The sequence below is a fragment of the Thamnophis elegans genome, chromosome 2 (assembly GCF_009769535.1).
Source record: "Thamnophis elegans isolate rThaEle1 chromosome 2, rThaEle1.pri, whole genome shotgun sequence".
Taxonomy (NCBI): Eukaryota; Metazoa; Chordata; class Lepidosauria; order Squamata; family Colubridae; genus Thamnophis; species Thamnophis elegans.
This window is the reverse complement of record NC_045542.1, coordinates 37,618,970-37,638,259: the sequence shown is the minus strand read 5'-3', so window position 1 is coordinate 37,638,259 and position 19,290 is coordinate 37,618,970. Positions and strand designations below refer to the sequence as shown.

Sequence of the window (19,290 nt, the reverse complement as noted above, 5' to 3'; positions counted from 1 at the left end):
TCTAGGTCACATGATCCTTTTCATCAGATAATGTCTTTCTTGCCCAGATGGTACCTTCATAATAAATGAATCAGGGATTCCTGTTAGAATGGAGATCTCATTGAAGACATAATCTTGATTACTAGTTTTGAAAGAATGTTACCTACCTGTTACAGAGAATCTTAATTTCTTTGTCAAATATTGCAGTTGAGATCAAGAAAGAATGCTCAAGAAGGTACCCTGACAGTGGAACAGCTTCTTAACATTATTAAGGTAATTATGAACACTCCATATTGAAAACAAAGGGTGACGTGGCAATCTTTAGTGGCATTTTCTCTATGTACAAATGCGTAGTGAAATGAGTTGTTAATTTGCAATTCTTTAAGTATCAGCAAACCAAATTAAAGATGAATTTCATGATTATATTAATTAGCATTTTTAAGTGTAATTAACAAATCTGGTCAGTGTGAATTAAGTTAGATACAGTTAAGTTTTGATTATTAGGGGTACAATATTATGATACAGGATATAGTCAAATAAAGGAGGGATAATGATGACAACCTATATACATATATATGAGTATAATATAAGGAAACTAGATGAAAATTGCCAACAGCGATCTGGAAAGGAGGATTAGAAAAGTCTGTTATTAAATATTATGGATGTTTAGCTAGAATAGGACATAAGGATTCAGTGTTATTGGAGGATTTTAGAAATATTAAATGAAATGCCAGTATGTGGTTATGTATTAAATTTCAGTATATTTTATGATAATTATAATAATAATTATAGTCAAATATAAATGGAGGTATAAGGATAATATGTATAAATATCTGAGTTAAAATACTTGAGTCAATATGAAGTATGTTTGATGACTGTGGAAGAGATGCACGAAAACCTTTTGTAACCAACTGATACACTTTCAACAGTAGGAAGGAAGATTTTATGTGTTGTGTTTGTTTGAAAATAAATAAAAAAGAATTTTAAAAAAAGAATTAATGGACCAAACTCTTACAATAACCATGTTGGGTGACTACTCCAGTAGTTAATAATAGTTAATAGTTTTGTTAGCAACAAAAGAAATAATTAAGTTGGAAGAAATAAGTAAAATATTTTTTTTTTAGGGTGCTTCTCAGAATACTGTAGAAGAAAAACTATTGGCGTTTTTGTCTAGCACTCCAGTGACAGTCTTTCAAGCTTCAGTTGGATATATAATATCTGCTCTTGTGAATAGATGTAAAGCAGAATCTTCATTCTTTCCTCGCAGTTGCTTGGTACAACTAATTCAAACACAAGGCCTCTCTTATAGGTAATAAATATCTAATATTTTCTAACAAACAGCCTGCTTCACATTTTTGTAGCAATAGCTCTCAGGACTTGGTTATGTTATAAACCAGAAAAATTTTAAAACATGTATGGAAAAACGTCCAGAAAAAAAATAAAACATTAACACAGTAGAGTGCTAGTTTGGTGTCATGGTGAAGGTGCTGTCTTAAAAACCAGGAGGCTGAGTTCTAGGCCTCCAGCTGGGTAACTTTGGACCTGTTGTTATCTCTCAACCCCAATCCACCTCACAGTGTTATTATTGTGAGGGAAATAGAAAGCCAGGAGTATTCGATATGTATATCATCTTGAGTTCTATATATAAACAAGGGCAGGAGAAAATAATAGTAATAATAGGGATTCAGAGGGTGGACACAAACGCCAAATCCAGTCTAAACATGTGGCTGACTATGTAACCAATCATAATGTTAACTTCACTATTTTATCTTCCAGCATGTGTCCAGAACTGATGGCAATTGCAGTGGAGAAAACAGATATACATCTCTTGCAACTCTGTCTGCAGCAATTTCCTGATATCCCTGAAGCAGTTATTTGTACTTGCCTGAAGATTTTTCTGAGGTAAATATATATACTTCCATTTATATTTAAATGTATTAATAGTTCTTGCAAAAGTTTGTTTTGAATAGTGGGGTTCCCCCCCCCCCGTTTAATTTGTGTTTATAAAAAGGCTCTAAAAAGATGACACTAGTCTTAGATCTGCATGTGGACAAGCTGAAGAAATGACAGCTACTATAAATCATCTCTTTTTCTTTGGAGAACTTTTCATTTTACAAGCTTATTTATTTAGGTCTACTTAATACTGCACAATTCTAAATAATTTTGCTTTTATAAAATCCAGATTGTGGATTCTTTTCTTTTAATTGATACAGCTTGAGAAAAATTCATCTTCAAACACTTAACCAATAATGGCTTTTATCACCCTTGATGTACTATTATCCCTATCAATTTTGCCTGCCAAAAGCTAATTTTTCCCTATGTTCTATTTTAACAGCAAACAATCTGTCTTAGATTTCTTATGGTTTCAATTTCAGGATTAGATTTAAATAACATTTTAAACTAATTTGAGTATCTGTGGACATTTTGTTTCTTTGTAGCATTGGTGATGACCACCTTGAAACAATGAATATGAATTCAGATTTTGTACCAGATCATGTTCATAATGTTCAAAACAACAAAATGGATGAACTGTCTAAAGTTGTACAGAATGGCTGCACTTTTGAACTCATAGAGGAAGATAGCTGTGATACGCAGACAATACAAAAATCCCAAGAAATAGAACTAAGTGAAATATGTCCAGTTGGGCCACGCAAAGCAACTTTACTGTATCTTTTGGAATATATTTTTGATGTGAATGATTAAAAAGAAAATATCATTATTCCTCTTATTCAGTATAATCTGAATTGAAAATGATAACCCTCAGATATAGTCTTTGGCCTCTGAATTGATTGTGGTTTAACAATGTAAATGTATGTGTGTGTGTGTGTGTGTTCCATTAGTGCTTAGTGGCTAATACAACTGCCTAATATGTAATACAGCCCAGGTTCTATTCCTAGTAAGGGTATGGCTAGCTGATGAGAGCTAAATAGCTTGAAATAGATCTATACTAGTCTCCCTTTATTTATTTATCAGCACAAATGCAACACAAATGTAACAAAGGCAACATAAAAAAAATGGCTTTCTGCCTGGATGGCTCCTAGGGTGAGCCAAAAGACAGAAAAAGGAAGTAGTATGCTCCCTCCCATATTTGGGCATACCAAGGGTTGTGACACTGTGTGTGTGTGTATGTATGTGTGTATATATATATATATATGTATATGTATATGTATATGTATATGTATACATATACATATACATATACATATGTATGTATACATACACACACACCAGTGGTGTGCGGTGAGCTTCATGGCTGGTGAGGCAAGCGCCGAAGCCCCGACGCTGCGTCCAACATAGAGCGGTACCGGGACCCGCTCTATGGTGGACGCGGCGCCGAGACTTCAAAGCCCTGCCGACGGGGCCTGAGCGGCCATGATTCCCCCCTCCCCAGCCAGCCAGCCCACCCAGCCCATTCCTCCCCCGGTGCGGCAAGCTCCAGCGGGCTGGACGCGGGTGCGAGGGGCCTGGCAAAAGAAAGCAAGCGCCAGCCCGCCACCGCTGTGTCCAACAGGCCAGGCGTCTCGCGTTTATGGTGGACATAAACGCAAGACCCCTGACCTGTTGGACACAGCGGCGAGAACGTCCCTGCCACGCTCCGCCGCCTCACCCCCCCCCCGCCTCCTCCGACCCCACTGCTGTGAAGAAAGAAACACACACAAATTCCTCACAATAAAACATTACAAATTAAATTACAATAATTTTGAATCCCCCCCTCCCTCCGTCCAATCCACATACTTTTTCCAGCTGTGGATTTCGACTCTCCTCTTGTCCGCCCGCCATGATGAAAATGTAAAAAATTTAAAAAGCAACTTACTTAAGCAAGGCATGATTTGCTGCTCCCAGATCAGGAGGCGAGAAAATCATGCCTTTTAACCCTTGCTTAACTCTGAGCAAGGGTTAAAAGGCAAAAAATTCCTTATGCAAAGGAGGCCCATAGTTCTCTCGCCTCCCCCTACAGTTAGCACTAAGCAGACTCAGAGTCACTGTGACTCTGGAGTCTGGCAGCAACTACCTTAGCCTTTTTAATTACTTTAAAAATTCTTTTCCTCATGACACTGGTGAGGCCCCGCCTCCCCTGACTGCACGTCCCTGACATACACACACACACACACACACACACACACATTATTATTATTATTATTATTATTAATTGGAAGCAAAATGTAATAATGCACCAAAAAGCAATGAACAAATTCTAGCAACTTCTTTCAGTCTTGGCTCCAAAATTTACATAAAAGTATACATTTAGGAAACCACTGCATAAAGAACATTTGTTGAAATAGCTATGTTTAAAAAATATAGTAAGGTATTTTTTTAAAAGTCTAAATAAAATATTGAAATACCGATCAATGTAGCTTGTTTTTAATAGAAATAATTGGTTGACCTAAATAATATGTGAAAATAGATTTTGTTATGGATTGTATTTAGATTGTTTATCATATCTGTAACAAATTTTACCAGTATTGATACAAAAATATGTATGCAGCTGAAGCAAAGTTGTGTATGAGATTTATTAAAGTCTGAAAGTGTCTTAATTGCTAACCTCATTTGTCTTATGGCTATTTTTCAACAAAGTGCCACAAGATTAGACTTTACTAGCACACCACACTAGAATATTAACAATTTTGCTTGAGCCACACCTTAGACAATGTGTCTACTCAGGAATGATGTTTTGGAAATTACCTGTAGAGCCATAAGTCTCCCACTATTGTGCTAGAATCAAATGGATACAGTGAGAAGTAAATCTTATAGTAATTCCTCTGAAAAGTAAAGGATTACATGTACTGTTCTCTGCTGCATTGCTACAATATCTGATTGCAAAGATAAAGACCAAACAAGTCTTTGCATTCCTTAATTGCATTTCTTCTTTGAGGAGCCACTGCTCAATATGTTTATTTTTAACTCATCTCCTCAGTCCCAACTTTATCTCTCTACACTAAGCGGTCTGCAGAAAGGAATTCTTTTCTCTTGAATCAAGAAGTAGCAATACTGCTATTTGGTTCTGCTAAATCTTCACTGAAAAATTGACGTTGGCGTTCATGATGTATGCATAGAAATATCAACTTGCATAATCACTGTTAACCCTTTCTAATCTATATAGGTAAAGGACTGGTCACATTTTTTTCTCTTTCTGGTAGATTGAAAGACTTGGTAGAATTGTTGTTAGGACCAGCAGTTTTAATTTGCAAAGTGCCCAGGTTTTGATTCTTGTTGTTCTGTAATTTGGATCATTCAGGTCTTTGTTTGACAAACAAAGGCTGCTTTACTTGTTAATTTAATATATATATATTTGAATTTTAAAAGTACTTTTTTTAAAGGGGGGAAGGGATAAAATAAGACACATCTGAATAGAAGTATATCCTTGACTCAGTATCTCTACCTTATGCAGAAATACAATTATTTGTTCAGCTTACAGTGAAACATTTATTTTACCTCATTTGAAAGACCTCTCGGCAAAGGAAGTCATAGTAAGTATTGGTTTGTGCCTTCAGAATTCAGTAATTCAAATTAATTTTACACTTGATTATGACACTTCACTAAAGTTGTCCCTTTTATATCTGATAGTTTAATGTTTAGATACAGATGTTAAGATACCCGGTTGTAAGTGTAAAAAACGGTCACTAAATGAACTATTGTAAGCCGATAACTATTTTTATTCTCTTCTAGCAGAAGAGATGCCTGTTATGTATGAATGTGTGTTAAATTTCAATTATGTCAATATAAATAATGCACAAATAATATTTGTGTAATCACATGAACATCATAAAATTAACAGAAATTTAACTCCCACACCTGGACTGCTTTGTATGTATCAGACTTTATCTGGGAGGAGAATCCAGACTGAAATTCACTTTACTGTATTCCAAAAAAGGAGGGAGGGGTCCCCAACCCCCAGGCTGCAGCCCACTACCAGGCTTTGAGCCCTTTGGAATTGGGCCACAGAAGCGTTGGGCAAGTATGTGTGCATCCTCATTTGCATGAGCAGCAGACAAGCAAATAGAACTGTGCGCACACTTGCCTGCCGCTCATGCAAAACTATCCCCCCTCCTTCACCCACCCACCCGGGGGGTGGTCTGCAAAGGCGTAAAGGTCAGGGGAACTTTGCTGTAGGAACTTTGTCTGGAAAATATTTATTTTGCTTATTGATATATGGGGTGTCTCAGTTACACCACCAAATAAAACAATTCATTCTTTTTTAAATGACTGAAAGGATCTTTGTATATACAGTTGTATTCAGCAACATCTAATGTTATTGTTTTCTTTTTAGTTATTCCTCCAGTATCTTCAGTACGTATATGTGCAATGTAGTAAAGAGTCTTCCACACACTTCCCTGGAATACTTCATCTGACTATACAACAGGTATAGAGAATTTTTCCTACGAAAGCTATCAAGTTATTCTTAAATATGCCCAAAGAAATATTTTAAGAGGTGCATACTCAGATTTAGTGCCTCTGGAAAAATGAGATAATTTTTCCAGCTCTCACTGTAATAATAGACTGTCTAAGAAAATGATTAATTGGATCTGTTTGCCACCTATTACTAAATTCAATCCAGGTAAATTCAGATTTAGGCCTATTTATTATTATTAATTTAATATGGGATGGCTAAATTTGATTCAATGTATTGTTGTACTGTAAGTGAAGAAACCATTAATACAGAAAATCTAGTCTTGCTTGTAGATCACGAGTGGCATCCTGTAAACAATGTAAGCATATTGACTGTAGTGATTGCATTAGAGCTTCACCTATAATGCCTTTGTTTGTTTTTATTTGATTTACCATATGTGTTGGGAACATCCTGTAATATGATGTCACTTTTAACTAGTTTTTAGTAGCCCAAATTGTACTTCCTATGTTAAAAACTAAAGCATAGCAAAATATTTCTAGTTAAATGTGTGGTAACAAACTGATCAGCTAGCTGTGATTATGAGTGAGATTGCATTGCTGTAATGTTTCTATATTTCATGGGAGAAAAGGCATTGGAAATTGTAGTAGAAATATATTCGCGCTGATGTGAAGGTCACTCTTGCCTGGGATTAAAATTATAGAAATACCTAATTTGGTAAATTCTTCACAGATTTACGATAATTGCAAACAAATAAAAGTAATAATTATGCTGCCTTGAAAATTTTTAGTTTCAACACTGAAATTAAAAGACTGAACTGCAAGTAGGTACACAACAAAATTCTGTATACATAGAAGACTGACTTGCATTTTAGTGGCTAAATACTAAAATGTTCATGGTGATTGTGTATTTTGACTTTATTTTCAGATTATGGACTGGTTGTGCCTCCTACTAGATGCTCACTTCACCGTTGTTGTTATGCTGCCAGAAGCAAGAGGGTTGCTTTCAAAGCTACACAAGTTTGTTAGAGCCCAAGTAAGTTTTCCTCCATGTTAATACCATAATCACAAGCAGAAATTGATTGTAATTATTGTAAACAACAGGGATACTAGATCTATCTTCCCATTCCTACAAAAAACATAAATCTCTGCTGTTTTACTCATTCTACATAGACAGTTCTGTACGTGGTTCTCATGAAGAATGATATATTAAAATGCAGGTTTACTTGTTGACTAAAATTTTTACTTTTACTTTTTAGGTACATTTTTACTCAGAACTGAACAAGATTGAAGGAAGTCTGAAACATTTACAGAGAATAAACCACCCAGAAGACAAGGGCTTATATTCCATAGAAGTTATAAAGCTTACTTGAAATTCGCACAACTTCATTAAATTATTATTATGAATCTCTTGTAAAGAGCCATTTATTCTATTTCAGAGAAATACTTGTGGTGCACTTCTCACTCTGATGAACATTTATCTTCTCCCTATTAAGTCATATTAATCATCTTATCTGAAGACTACAGATATAAACGTAATTTGGCCTTTCTTAAACTAAATATACCAAATGATGTTATAGGGGAAATATACTGTCTCTAGAATGATGTTCTACAAGTTACATTTATAGTTTCTCATGGCATAAATTTGAGCAGCTTATAAACAAAACTAATGTACTTTTCGGAGTATAAGACACACATTTTCACCCCCTAAAAAAAGATGGAAATGTTGGCGCGTCTTATACACTGAATATGGCCATTTTTGCCTTCCTGAAACCCTGCCCCGCACATCCCATTTTTGCCAAAAACGGACCTGTTTTTCACAAAAACTCGGCACGCAGATTTGGGAGGCCTGCAGAATGCTCCTGGGGCCAGGGGCATTGAAATCTTGGTGCATCTTACACTCCAGTGCATCTTATAGTCCGAAAAATACGGTACTTCACAATTCTACAGCAGTATAACAAAAACGTATTAAATTGATACTAACCAACAGGAATGTGTCAGGCTTTGGATTCCAAACCAAAAAGGGATGTATGAGCAGGTATGGAATGCACAGTTGGTACTTCCGTAAATCAGATGCATGTTTTCCTGGATCATGGGGCTGAAAACAACTCCAGGATAAGATGCAGTTTCTTAAGGAGAGACTCATGAATGTGTGAATGTCACCTGGGCCTGCTCTAAGACAACCTTTTAACTTTATATCTGAAATGCAGTAAGAACTTGTGGCAGGAGTTCAAAATTCTACAGTTATCCTCGTCTTTAAAGACTTTAAAATTCTAAAAAAATCTTTAAAAGATGGCTTTTATAAACTAACTACACATAAGCTGGACCTGGAAAGAAGCAGCATAATAACTCAAGCTTAGTCATGCAAATTGCTCTCCTTATATCTTGAGGAACATAAAGACATAAAAGAGAAACCCTCAGAGCAAGTCAAAATAGCAATAGCACTTAGACTTATATACTGCTTCATAGTGCTTTTACAGCCTTCTCTAAGCAGTTTACAGAATCAGCATATTGCCCCCAACAATCTGGGTCCTCAATTTACCCACCTTGGAAAGATGGAAGGCTGAGTCAACCTTGAGCTGGTGAGATTTGAACTGCTGAACTGTAGCTAGCAGTCAGCTGAAGTAGCTTGCAGTACTACACTCTAACCACTATGCCACCTCGGTTCTCAGCTCCACCTCAAAAGAAGTTGTAACTTTGACAAGTTCCATTGCTTAAGATAGAGACTAGAATGATTTACTGATAGTTGGAGATCTAAAGGGGAATAATGTATCGCCAATATCCAAACAGTCTCTTGTCTATTAGCAGGCACTCATTAGACTGGTTTGGGAGAGTTTCAGAGAAAAATGTGACAAATAGTCCAAACGATACAACTGCTTTTCCCAATAGACAAAAGGAACAGATTTAATCATTCATTCAATAAACTGGTTTCAAGATGCATGATCATATTCACAAATCTCATCAAAATACAATTTGTCCAAATCCAATCCAAAATCCAGAACAACAGAAAGACACTCAAGGTTGCTTCTTCAAGAGGCAACTGGACTTTTGGGGGGGGGGGGGGAGAGGAGTAGATGTTTGGTTTCTCAGTTCTTCAAAAGCTTCTTGGATGAGAAGCGAAACATCTTCAAAGAAAAACGTCCAGTTGTCTCTTGAAAAGTACCTTTGGGACAACCGTGACCTGGGTGATTGAGAATCTCCATTAACAGAACGACTCAATATTAATTTCAGTGGAAACTAGATGATCCTCATCGCTCCTTCAGTTTTTCTATCTGATAAAGCCCGAACAAATTTCTGCCATTGAACAGACTGAAATTTACCCAGAATCATTTATCTTCTATTATTATTTAAATTTACATGCTGTCTGACTTCCAGTGATTATTAGAATAGCAGGTGGTGCTGTTCTAGACACGGTAACTTTGCACTTCAAGTGTCATCTAATTAAGGAAGGTTCATAAATAATTGCACAAGTTTGCAGATGGAATTGGCATGGAGTGCTATTTTATCTATGCAAGAGCTCTTTCTCCAGTACTGTATTAGGGTATCCAGTAAGTAACGTAAGTAACCAGGAGTAAGAAAAATCCCACGATATGAACATTCTACTCTGCTCTTGTAAAAATGAAATACTATCCCAATTTGGAAAATGATCGGTGTCAACATTAAGTTGGTAATGGCTGAACTAGTAGGATTGCTTGAATTAAAACTTGAGAGACACTTTTGTTAAGGGACTACCTAGAAACCAGGAGACTGTTCCAGTCCAACTTTAGATACAAAAGCCGGCCAAGTGACTTTGGACCAATCATTTTCAACCCAACTTGCCCAACTTGGGATATACATGTAAATAAATAAAGTAAGAGTCTTGCCCATTTCCCAAGAAGAAATGAAAAAGATTCTAGGGTTTTTTTTAACCACTCAAAAATGACTGGAAATCTTCATTTTTCAATTTGTGAAGCAAAAACAATTCTTTGTATAGCCTTTTTGTCTTTATGAAAATGTTCTACAAAACCGAGTGTAATTGGTCAAAACTTTAATGTTGACCATCCAAACTTTTGAAATTTTAGTAGTCACGTTTTTCAAAATTCCAATCACACTTTTCTTGAAATGGATCTGGTTTTTCTGAAATATAGCTATATTCTCTTGAATTACCATTCTTCTGACTCCATACATCAAATAACTAAACTATCCATAAAAAAACTTTAGTAAATTGCCAAGCTTTAATTTTAATTAAAGTAATTTTAATATTTTTCACAGAACTCCGCATTTGAGGAGAAACCATTCCAATTCCACCAAACACCAGTTATCTATAGGAAAAAAATCCAGTCCCGAGAGTCGACCTGGGAGTACTTTGGAAAAAAAAATCAATTTTTCTCTTCATAAGTTGTTTATAAAAAATTACTTTATCTTCATTTGGGACGTAGACTTCCCAGCCAGAGGTTTAATTTAATATAGTGTTACTTCTGTTCCATTTTTGTGAATTAAAATAAGTTCTAGGTTAGTTGAGGATTAATATAAAAAAGAACTTTATTTCTCTTCCTAATATATCCTGAGTTTCTCATCCAAAGTTTTATAAATCAAATGTTTCACATCTTTTTTCCTAATTGATTTGCTTGTAGGCAAATAATATAGTTTTTTAGAACACTTTATGTTATAGCTTTAAGAATTTTATAAAATGCATCATTAGTATTTGTCACTAGAGAAATTGCCCAGAATATATAAAGGTACTTTGAATCTTTGCTGAAAGTGAACATGGAGCAAGAAAAAAGTCACAGAACAAACATGCTTTTAACATATGATAACCACAGTGAAAACATTATATGCTCAAAAGTGGAAAGGTTTGACATTACCCATAACAGGAATGGCTGGTGATGATGGTGGAACTGGCAGAAGTAGCTAAATTTGCATCTATGATAATAGGGGAAAAGATGTATTTATGACTGACTGGAATACCTTAAAGATTATTTGCATAAAACAGAAAGCATGAATTCATGTTGTGGTTTGGATGATTAGAAAAAAATTGGGTAATAGACAATATTGAAATTGTGCTTATATTTACTGAAGGAGAAATTGAAAGCTGCTTTCTGGTTTTGTTTTTCTGCACTTTTCTTCCTTTTCTTTTTTATTGTTTATTAATTTGGATCAGTTTCTATTTTCTTTGTAAAATCCTTAATTTAAAAAATTCTCAAAATTGGTTCTATTCAGTGTGCAGATATAGAAAGACAAGTAGGTCAAGGATGGCTCTAACAAATAGTTTGATAGATACAGGAAGTAGCTACCATGAGGAAGGTTGGTCTCCTAAATTTGGAATATGTAAAACACTTGAAAGTGCATTATGACTTAGTTTGAGGTTTGGGTTTTTCTACTTCATTTCATCCCTTTCTTCTTGTATTCTTCCCTTCCTTTCCTTTCCTTTCTTCCTTCCTTCCCTTCCTCCTCTCCCCCCCCCCCCCGACAAAAGTAATTGACCAGGAAGGCATAGCATAATTTTGCTATTGCATTTCCATGCCACCTCTCTTGAAACCAGCCTAACACTTTACAAACTTTTCTTCGGGTACACATACAAAACCTTGCTCGAAGAAACCAATCCAACTATTAGAAAAGAGCGGGAAGGGACCCTGGAGGTCTTCTAGTCCAACCCCGTTCAAGCAGGAGACCCTGGCCTTATACCATTTCAGACAAATGGCTATCCAGCCTCTTCTTAAATACCTCCAGGGATGAAGAACCCACAATTTCTGAAGGAAATCCGTTCCAGTTGTAATGGGCAACGGCTCTGACTCTGAAACATTTCCAGGAAGTAAATACGGAGCAACCGGGGCTTGAAAAAAACTCTTCGACGTTATCAGGTACCCGCTGAGGGAGTGAACCACATACGGGCGGGGGGGAGTGTAGAAAGGGGCTCTCCCTTACGGAGGGTTAACAGGTGTCTGGGGCGGTTTGTGAGGCGGGATGCTTCTCGAGAGGATGGAAGAGAGGTTGCAACCGGCGCTCGCTCGGCATCGAAGATGGCTGGGAAGCCAGGCGAGGGTAGCCGCTGCCCCCGTAGATAACTCTCGGGCGCCCCCCGGCGGCCAAAGCCAGCCCAGAGAGCCGGTCACGTGAGACGCTCTGGGCCTGCCGCCGCCGCCGCTTCCCCCAGTCAGAGCGGAGCGATCCGAGGCAGAGACGAAGAAACAAGATGGCGGCCGGTGGCGATCCGGAGCGGGACGCCGGCGATTCGAATTGAGCCTTCGGCCCTCGCAAGTCGGTGGCGCCCCCTCCCTCCCCCCAGAGCTCCGACCGCGGGGAGGAGGCTCTCGGCAGCCTCCCGCCGGACCCGAGTGCCCTCGCCCCCTCGCTTCTTCTCCCCCCCTCCCTCCCCTCGGCTAGCGCCCAGCGATGCGGGGCCGGCGAGGCAGGCCGCCCAAACATCAGCAGCCACCGGCGGTCCCCGCTCGGGTGAGCACCCCTGCTCCGCCCGCCCCGCCGGGTCCCATTGGGGGTCTGAGGTCCCGATTGCGGGGCAGCAGCCGGGGCAGGTGGGCGGCTTCGGCCCAGGCGACTGGGGCTGCGGGGCCCAGGTCGAGGGGGTCCGGAGCTGGCCAGGCCTCCGCCGCCTCCTCCTCCTCCAGGGGGGGCGGCAGGAGGAAGGGAGGCGGCGGCAGCAGCAGCACCCCTGGTGGGGGAGGCAGTAGCGGTAGGGGCCGGGGTAGGGCTGGAGCGGCGGCGGGGGGAGGAGGAGGCGGAGGCAGCCGGAGCAGCAGCAGCAGCCAAAGCAGGGCGGCCGCCTCGTCCAGGAGGAGCGGCGGCGGCGGCAAAGTAGTGTACGACGATCATGAGAGTGACGAGGAGGAAGAGGAGAGCGTGGGGTCCGACGAGGAGGAGGAGGAAGACGGCGAGGCGGAGGAGAAGCCCGACTCCGAGGAAGAGGAGGCAGTCATGGACGACGACGACGATTCCGATTACCCCGAAGAGATGGAGGACGAGGATGATGCCAGCTATTGCACGGAGAGCAGCTTCAGGAGCCACAGCACCTACAGCAGTACCCCAGGTAGGGAGGGAGGAGGAGGGGGTCGTGGGTGGGGGTTCCTGGTTGGGTGGGGGTGTTGGGGAGGGTCGATCCTTTACTGGGGGGGAGAGGGGCATCGCTCCGCTGGTCCGACACCGGCCTTGGGGGCTGGTTGGGGAGCGCGGCGGGGGTAGAAGGGGGGCGACTGCATGCAGACCAACAACAGACGGCGGGGAAAGAGAGACTCGGAAGGGACTTTTTCGAGAGAGAGAAAAAAAACCAGGGCGGCGGATGCCTGAAATGCAACAATGCCAAAGCTGCAAAGGAAACAGAGGAAAGGGGTGGGGGAGCTCATCCTGTTGTACTTGGGGAAAGGTGGCGTTTGTAAGTAAATATTGGCGTAGGAGGATTTCTCTGCCTCGGTTGGGAAAGGGGCTCTGCTCTCCATAGACAGTCCAGGTGAGTTGTAGAGTTACCTGGAGCAAGGCAGATGCCTTGTATCTTGAATGTTAGGGGTGGTGGTGGTGGAAAAGTGTGGTTTAAATGTAGTGTGCAAGCCTGCTTCTGTGCTTCAAATTAAAATGGGCATCTTCGGTTTTGGATGTTGGATGCTATTTTTAATTTTAATAGTTTTGCTGTAAAACTGGTTAAGGACACTGAAACTGTTGCTTTATTTGTACTGTGGTTTTGCTAAATTGATAATTGCTGGAGCTGATCTCTCTTAATTATACCCATATTATATGCTTACATAATTTAAATTATAATATTGATTATATTTTATTTCCAATAAGTATTAATAGAGTGCAAATCATATAAAGCATTGTTTGACACAGTGCTACACTTAACTTTAAGTGTGCCTTAAATTAATTTCCATTGAACTTAAACTTCCGAGTAAATATTGTATTCAAGCAAAATGTTAGTTGAGATTACATGGTCTTAATTTGTTCTTAGGTAATTTTTGTTTCTGTTTCTAAATTAACATAACTAAATAAGTTGAAAGTAAAATATTTTAGTTCAAGGGAAACAATATTTGATTTGCCAAAATACAGTTTATTGGGGTTGTGATTAAATGGACATTTATACTGTTATCATGTCAAGGATTTTTTTAATAGTCTAGGTTTTAAAATATAGATAGGTACAATGAATGATAAGATACAATAGATATATTTGGGGTCTTCTGAATACCCAAATCAGTCTTTTCCAGCCTAACATCCTTCATTTAGATTAGATTACAATTCTTGTAAATCACAAGTAGGATTTTGCTGATTGAGGAGTAAGGGAATTATGTACATTTGAAGAGTATCATATTGCCCTCCCTCCAAATACATTAAGCTAATTTTGCCAATTTTTATAAAGCAAACTTCCTTAGCTTCACAGGTCAGAATAGATTGCATAGAAAAGTATAAAGCTTAGTTTATCCATATTATGTTTTTACCAGCTCAGTGTTTATTGATTTTTCTTTGTTTTGATTCCTCAGTGAGAAGGGAAATATTTTATACAATTCACTGTTTAACTAGGATGTTTGAATTAAATTTGTCCAAGGAGACATTGATAATTATGCTTCTCCAGGAAAGCAAATAACAAAGCTGTTTACCCATGCTCACAACATGGAATGCATTTTTAATTATATGCACTTATGATTTTGAATGAACTTTAGCATGTATTTAATACTTCAGAGTTGCATTTAGTTTGTGTAAACTATTCTTTATATAACACTAATTGTGTGACTATAGATGTTATTGTACATAAGATTAGTTTTAAAGATTAAAAAGTAAAGATTCTTATCAATATAATAATGTATCAAGCTTGTATACTGCCTGGCTCTCAGTGACTAATATCAGATAGAATAGCCAGTTTTATTTCATAGATATATTTTACCATGTTTTCTTATTGTTTTGCTTAATTACCAGTGATAACAAAGTTTGGTAGTTTATAATGAATGTGCCTGAACAAAGTCTCATTGACCATAGCAATGTGCTAGTTTGCAAATTTTATTTCTACCTTTTGTCCTGTACTGTTCACATATATGCAATTTCACACTAGCGTAATATACAGGTTTTTTTTTTTTAAGTTTTCTTAAAATGCTAAAGAACAAAATATTTCTAAAATATACTTTTATTTTGAGTCAAGTATGTTCTTTTTTTACTTAATAGATTTTTATGCTGCCTTTGTTTTTGGTCAATGTATAATTTAGCATAGAAATGTGCAAATTTTTGCAATCCAGATAGGGACATCATGGCCACTATATCTCACAACTTCGAGTTCAAGGAATTTACTTCCCGATATGGTCCCAAAACTGGCATGTTTCACAAAGCAGAGATTTAGCATTGCCTGGATAGGGTTCAAAATTCTCAGGAGTACTCTGGAATGTTTGCTTCCTGAATTGCTGAATTTTGCATATCCCTAATTTAAAGCAATAAGCATATGATAATTATTATTATCTTCCTCAGTTTCCTAATTGTGCCATACCTTGTGGGTCAGTATTTTTCTTTCAATTATCACTTGTAGAAAAGTGTCCTTCCCACTACTCTTTGCAAGTAAATGTAAGGCATGAATGTAATAAAAGTTGTCATTTTGGGGCTGGTGCTTAGTAATGAGACACAAGAAGCAACAATTCCCTCTCAGTTTGATTGAAAAGCCATCTTTGGACCAAACTAATTTTAATAATCATATATTTGTATCCTTTATTTTGTATTTAGAGAAGGGAGATAGTGATACTGTAATTTCAGAGGACCTTTTAGAGGAAACTTGAGTATTATGATCCATATTTTGGTTGCTCTTCAGATCGTATCAATCTTTTGTCTTAAAGTATTATATATTATGGAGTAGCTCTTGAATGCCCTAATAAACTTTTACCAAGAGAGACATATGTATGGTTGTGGTAGTACTCTCAATCTGTTCAATGACATTTGATATCATTGACCATAGTACCCTTTGTTAGCATTTGAGATAGTTATGGATTAGAAGTGCTGTTCTGCTCTTGGTCATGTTCATAAAGAAACATCTGCTCAACCTTTCAGGAATTTTAGGTTGTCTTGGAAAGCAATTGAAGTTGTTCAACATGGTTTGAAAAAAAGCACCTTTACTTCAGAGAGTAAAACTCTCTAGAGATAAACATTCTGAAAGTTTATAGATGTTATTTTAGAGCTGTTGGTAAAATCTTTGAGAATTTTTGAAGAATAGGTGAGTCCAATGGATGACCAGTTAGTTGATCTTGTTATTGAAACTCAAAAGACTATATATAAATCTTATTAAAAATAATATAGAGCAAATGTATAGGATAAATTAAGTGCCTGCTCTACAACTATCTAGAAAAGGATCTGTTGACTACTAAAAACCATTGTACAATCAATAGCTCCTCTTACACTTCCTTTCCTTTTTGTATACTAGAAATTTTCTGTTTTAATCACAGGAGATCTAATCTAGACTTTGTTTAGTCTTCAGCATGCCCTGATTTTACCCATTGCCTCTAATTTTGTGTGGATTCTCAAACAGGAGCAATAAAAATAAGAATTGTGACCTTCTATGTACCACTCCCTACATCAGAGGTTGGCCTGCCATACAAAACCATCAGCCAAGAGTCCCTTAAAATAATGTGGGACACAGTAGTCCTAAAAAAAAAATCAAGCTTGTAAGTACAAACAGCACCCTCTCAGAATTTAGTTTGCTTTACTTAGATTAAGACATTAGCGAGATCCATTTTGACAGGATTTGACTATTGGGGTGAGGAATAGGTGAATGCAAGAATCGGCCACTATGGCCCTTTTAGGATCTGTGGACTCGACTCAGGAATTCTGGGAGTTGAGGTCCACAGGTCATAAAGGGGCCATAGTTGCTCACCCTTGAGTTAAGTAATCCCTTTGATATAAAACTAATTGCTGGTGTTACAAGTTTTGTTAGGAAAGGAGTCATAAAGATATTTTAGGGAGTCAAGGTATCACAGAATTTGAGAATCTCTGAATTAAACCTAATCTGTAAATTGTGCTTGTGAAAGGCCAGGAAGACATGGCTTTTTACTCTGACCCTGAGGCAGAGTGAGGATATTTTGGATTGGGGAAACCGAAGGGATGACTGAGGTACCAGGTTTTGGTTATGTGTTATGGTTTTTATAGTTGTGCGTTTTACTTGTATTTTACAATGGACACATATACAAAATGTTTAAATAAAAATAATGGGAAAGATGTGAAAGTCTTCAGGAAAGGATTGAATAAAGCTTCTTATGATATCCTTGAGGCACATGGTAAATAATATTACTGTGTATGGTATACCAGGGAAGTTTATTTCTAGAAGAAGTTTTAGTTGTGGTAAACTGAAAGGTGAAGAACCACGTATTTGTGGCACTAACATGTTTGCAAGGGGCTCAAGATAATACACAAGCTTCTGCTTTCTCTGAATATAGAAGCTTCCCACCCCAACTCCTGATGGGGTTCTTGTATATACTTTAGATTTGTTGATTTTCAAAAAAAAATGTTTCTAACTTTGACCTCCTTTTTGCTAGAGATAGCTAATATTCTTTCCTGATTAATCTGGACTTCAGTAGCTCTCATGTCCAGACTTAATCTTTTTAGTCTTTAGTCCATTTAGGCTTTATAATACATCTAATTTCCAGAATAAAAGTAGTCTTTTCTCCATATGTACATGTTTCAAAGTTAATGAGTGAATAAAAGAAGTTTTCTTGTCTCTTCCTTTTCTTATCACCACCAGTTAAAACAAAATGGTTTTGCATTTTTTAAAAATTCTAAAGGTTACAACTCTATAGTCTATCTTAAAGTAATTAACAAAAGTAACTTTTTTTTTTGCTATTTATTATTTAGGTTACCTATTCTATTTTTACATTGTACATCTACAATCGTACCCATTATGCTGTTTTCTACTAAGGTGAGCAGCATTATGTGGCCAGTAGAAATAATTGCTCATAAAAATTAAAGGCTGGAGATCAGACAAAGAAAAGAAAACAGCTAAAACTAATTTACGCCCCCATATCTTTCTATTCTTACAAACCATCCTTGCTTCCTCTGCGCCTAACAACTGCTTCATACGTTGCCTTTTGTTCTTCGGAGTTCTTTCCTCTTTCATTTGGAGATTCTCCACTCCATCTCATTGCAGCTTTCTGTGTCTTCACCTTCCTCTTGATTCATTCACTTCATATATTTGCAGTATTTTGCAGTTTGAGTCTTGTTCTCTCTATATGACCAAACCACTTTAAATAAATTTTCATACCAATCACTTTTTTTTAAATCCAGTTTGCATCTATTCACATGTCATCTCCTTGAAAAAGTCAGCAACAATCACTTCTTAAGTACCCAAAATATCCCATTTAAACTGTAGTTAATTTTGGTTTCTCCTAATATACCCAGCTCTCACTTAGCAGAAGCAGTCTTATATATAGCCATTTTCTTTCTTTGGACAGACAGACATTCCTTGTGCATTTATCTGTAGTTACCATAAATATCAAGTGGACACCACACTGCCCTGTCTTACCTATAGTTTAATGTTGAACTATTTACTAAGCAATAATTGTTTTTGCACATACATGACTGTTCTATGAGAGGTCATAATTAAAGTTTGTTTGTTTTCTTGTTTGTACACCTTGCAGTGCTAGTGATTGCAGTTGTGAGGATTTTTATATACTGTTTCTTAAGTGCTGGCATACTGCTTTGCTGTTAAGTGCCATTGTAAAACAAGGATTGTGTAAGTTAAAAATGAATTGTATTGTGTTTGTATTTTTTGCCATTTTTATGTAGGGCTTCCAGAGACCTGAAAATTATGTCAAGGGTTCCTCCAGGGTGAAAGGATTGAGGAACATCAGTGCATTCTCTAAATCAATATGTTTAACATAATCTTTCTCAATGCATGCACGTATTTTTAAATCACCTGCTGAAGAGCAAAAACTTGGTACATAATCCCTTGTTCTGCAGAAAATTACCTTGTACAGCTCAATTTTTTTCAGTCTCATATTTCATACCGTTTCATTCAACATTTTG

General features: G+C 37.6%; 2 protein-coding genes across 2 annotated transcripts in view; both read left to right on the top strand.

Annotated features, from left to right (window-relative positions):
* Positions 1-7,731, top strand: part of NOL11 (nucleolar protein 11) — a 29,538-nt gene extending 21,807 nt beyond the window's left edge. Inside the window, exons 11-18 of the mRNA XM_032210269.1 lie at positions 187-252; positions 1,104-1,288; positions 1,756-1,881; positions 2,418-2,645; positions 5,369-5,447; positions 6,248-6,340; positions 7,253-7,360; positions 7,584-7,731. Of these exons, the coding sequence (XP_032066160.1) occupies positions 187-252; positions 1,104-1,288; positions 1,756-1,881; positions 2,418-2,645; positions 5,369-5,447; positions 6,248-6,340; positions 7,253-7,360; positions 7,584-7,697 (999 nt within the window). The 3' untranslated portion in view covers positions 7,698-7,731. The remainder of the gene's footprint in view (positions 1-186; positions 253-1,103; positions 1,289-1,755; positions 1,882-2,417; positions 2,646-5,368; positions 5,448-6,247; positions 6,341-7,252; positions 7,361-7,583) is intronic.
* A 4,701-nt stretch (positions 7,732-12,432) lies between these two features.
* BPTF (bromodomain PHD finger transcription factor) overlaps positions 12,433-19,290 on the top strand; it is a 92,437-nt gene continuing 85,579 nt past the window's right edge. Inside the window, 1 exon segment of the mRNA XM_032211050.1 lies at positions 12,433-13,348. Coding sequence (XP_032066941.1) covers positions 12,697-13,348 — 652 coding nt within the window. The 5' untranslated portion in view covers positions 12,433-12,696.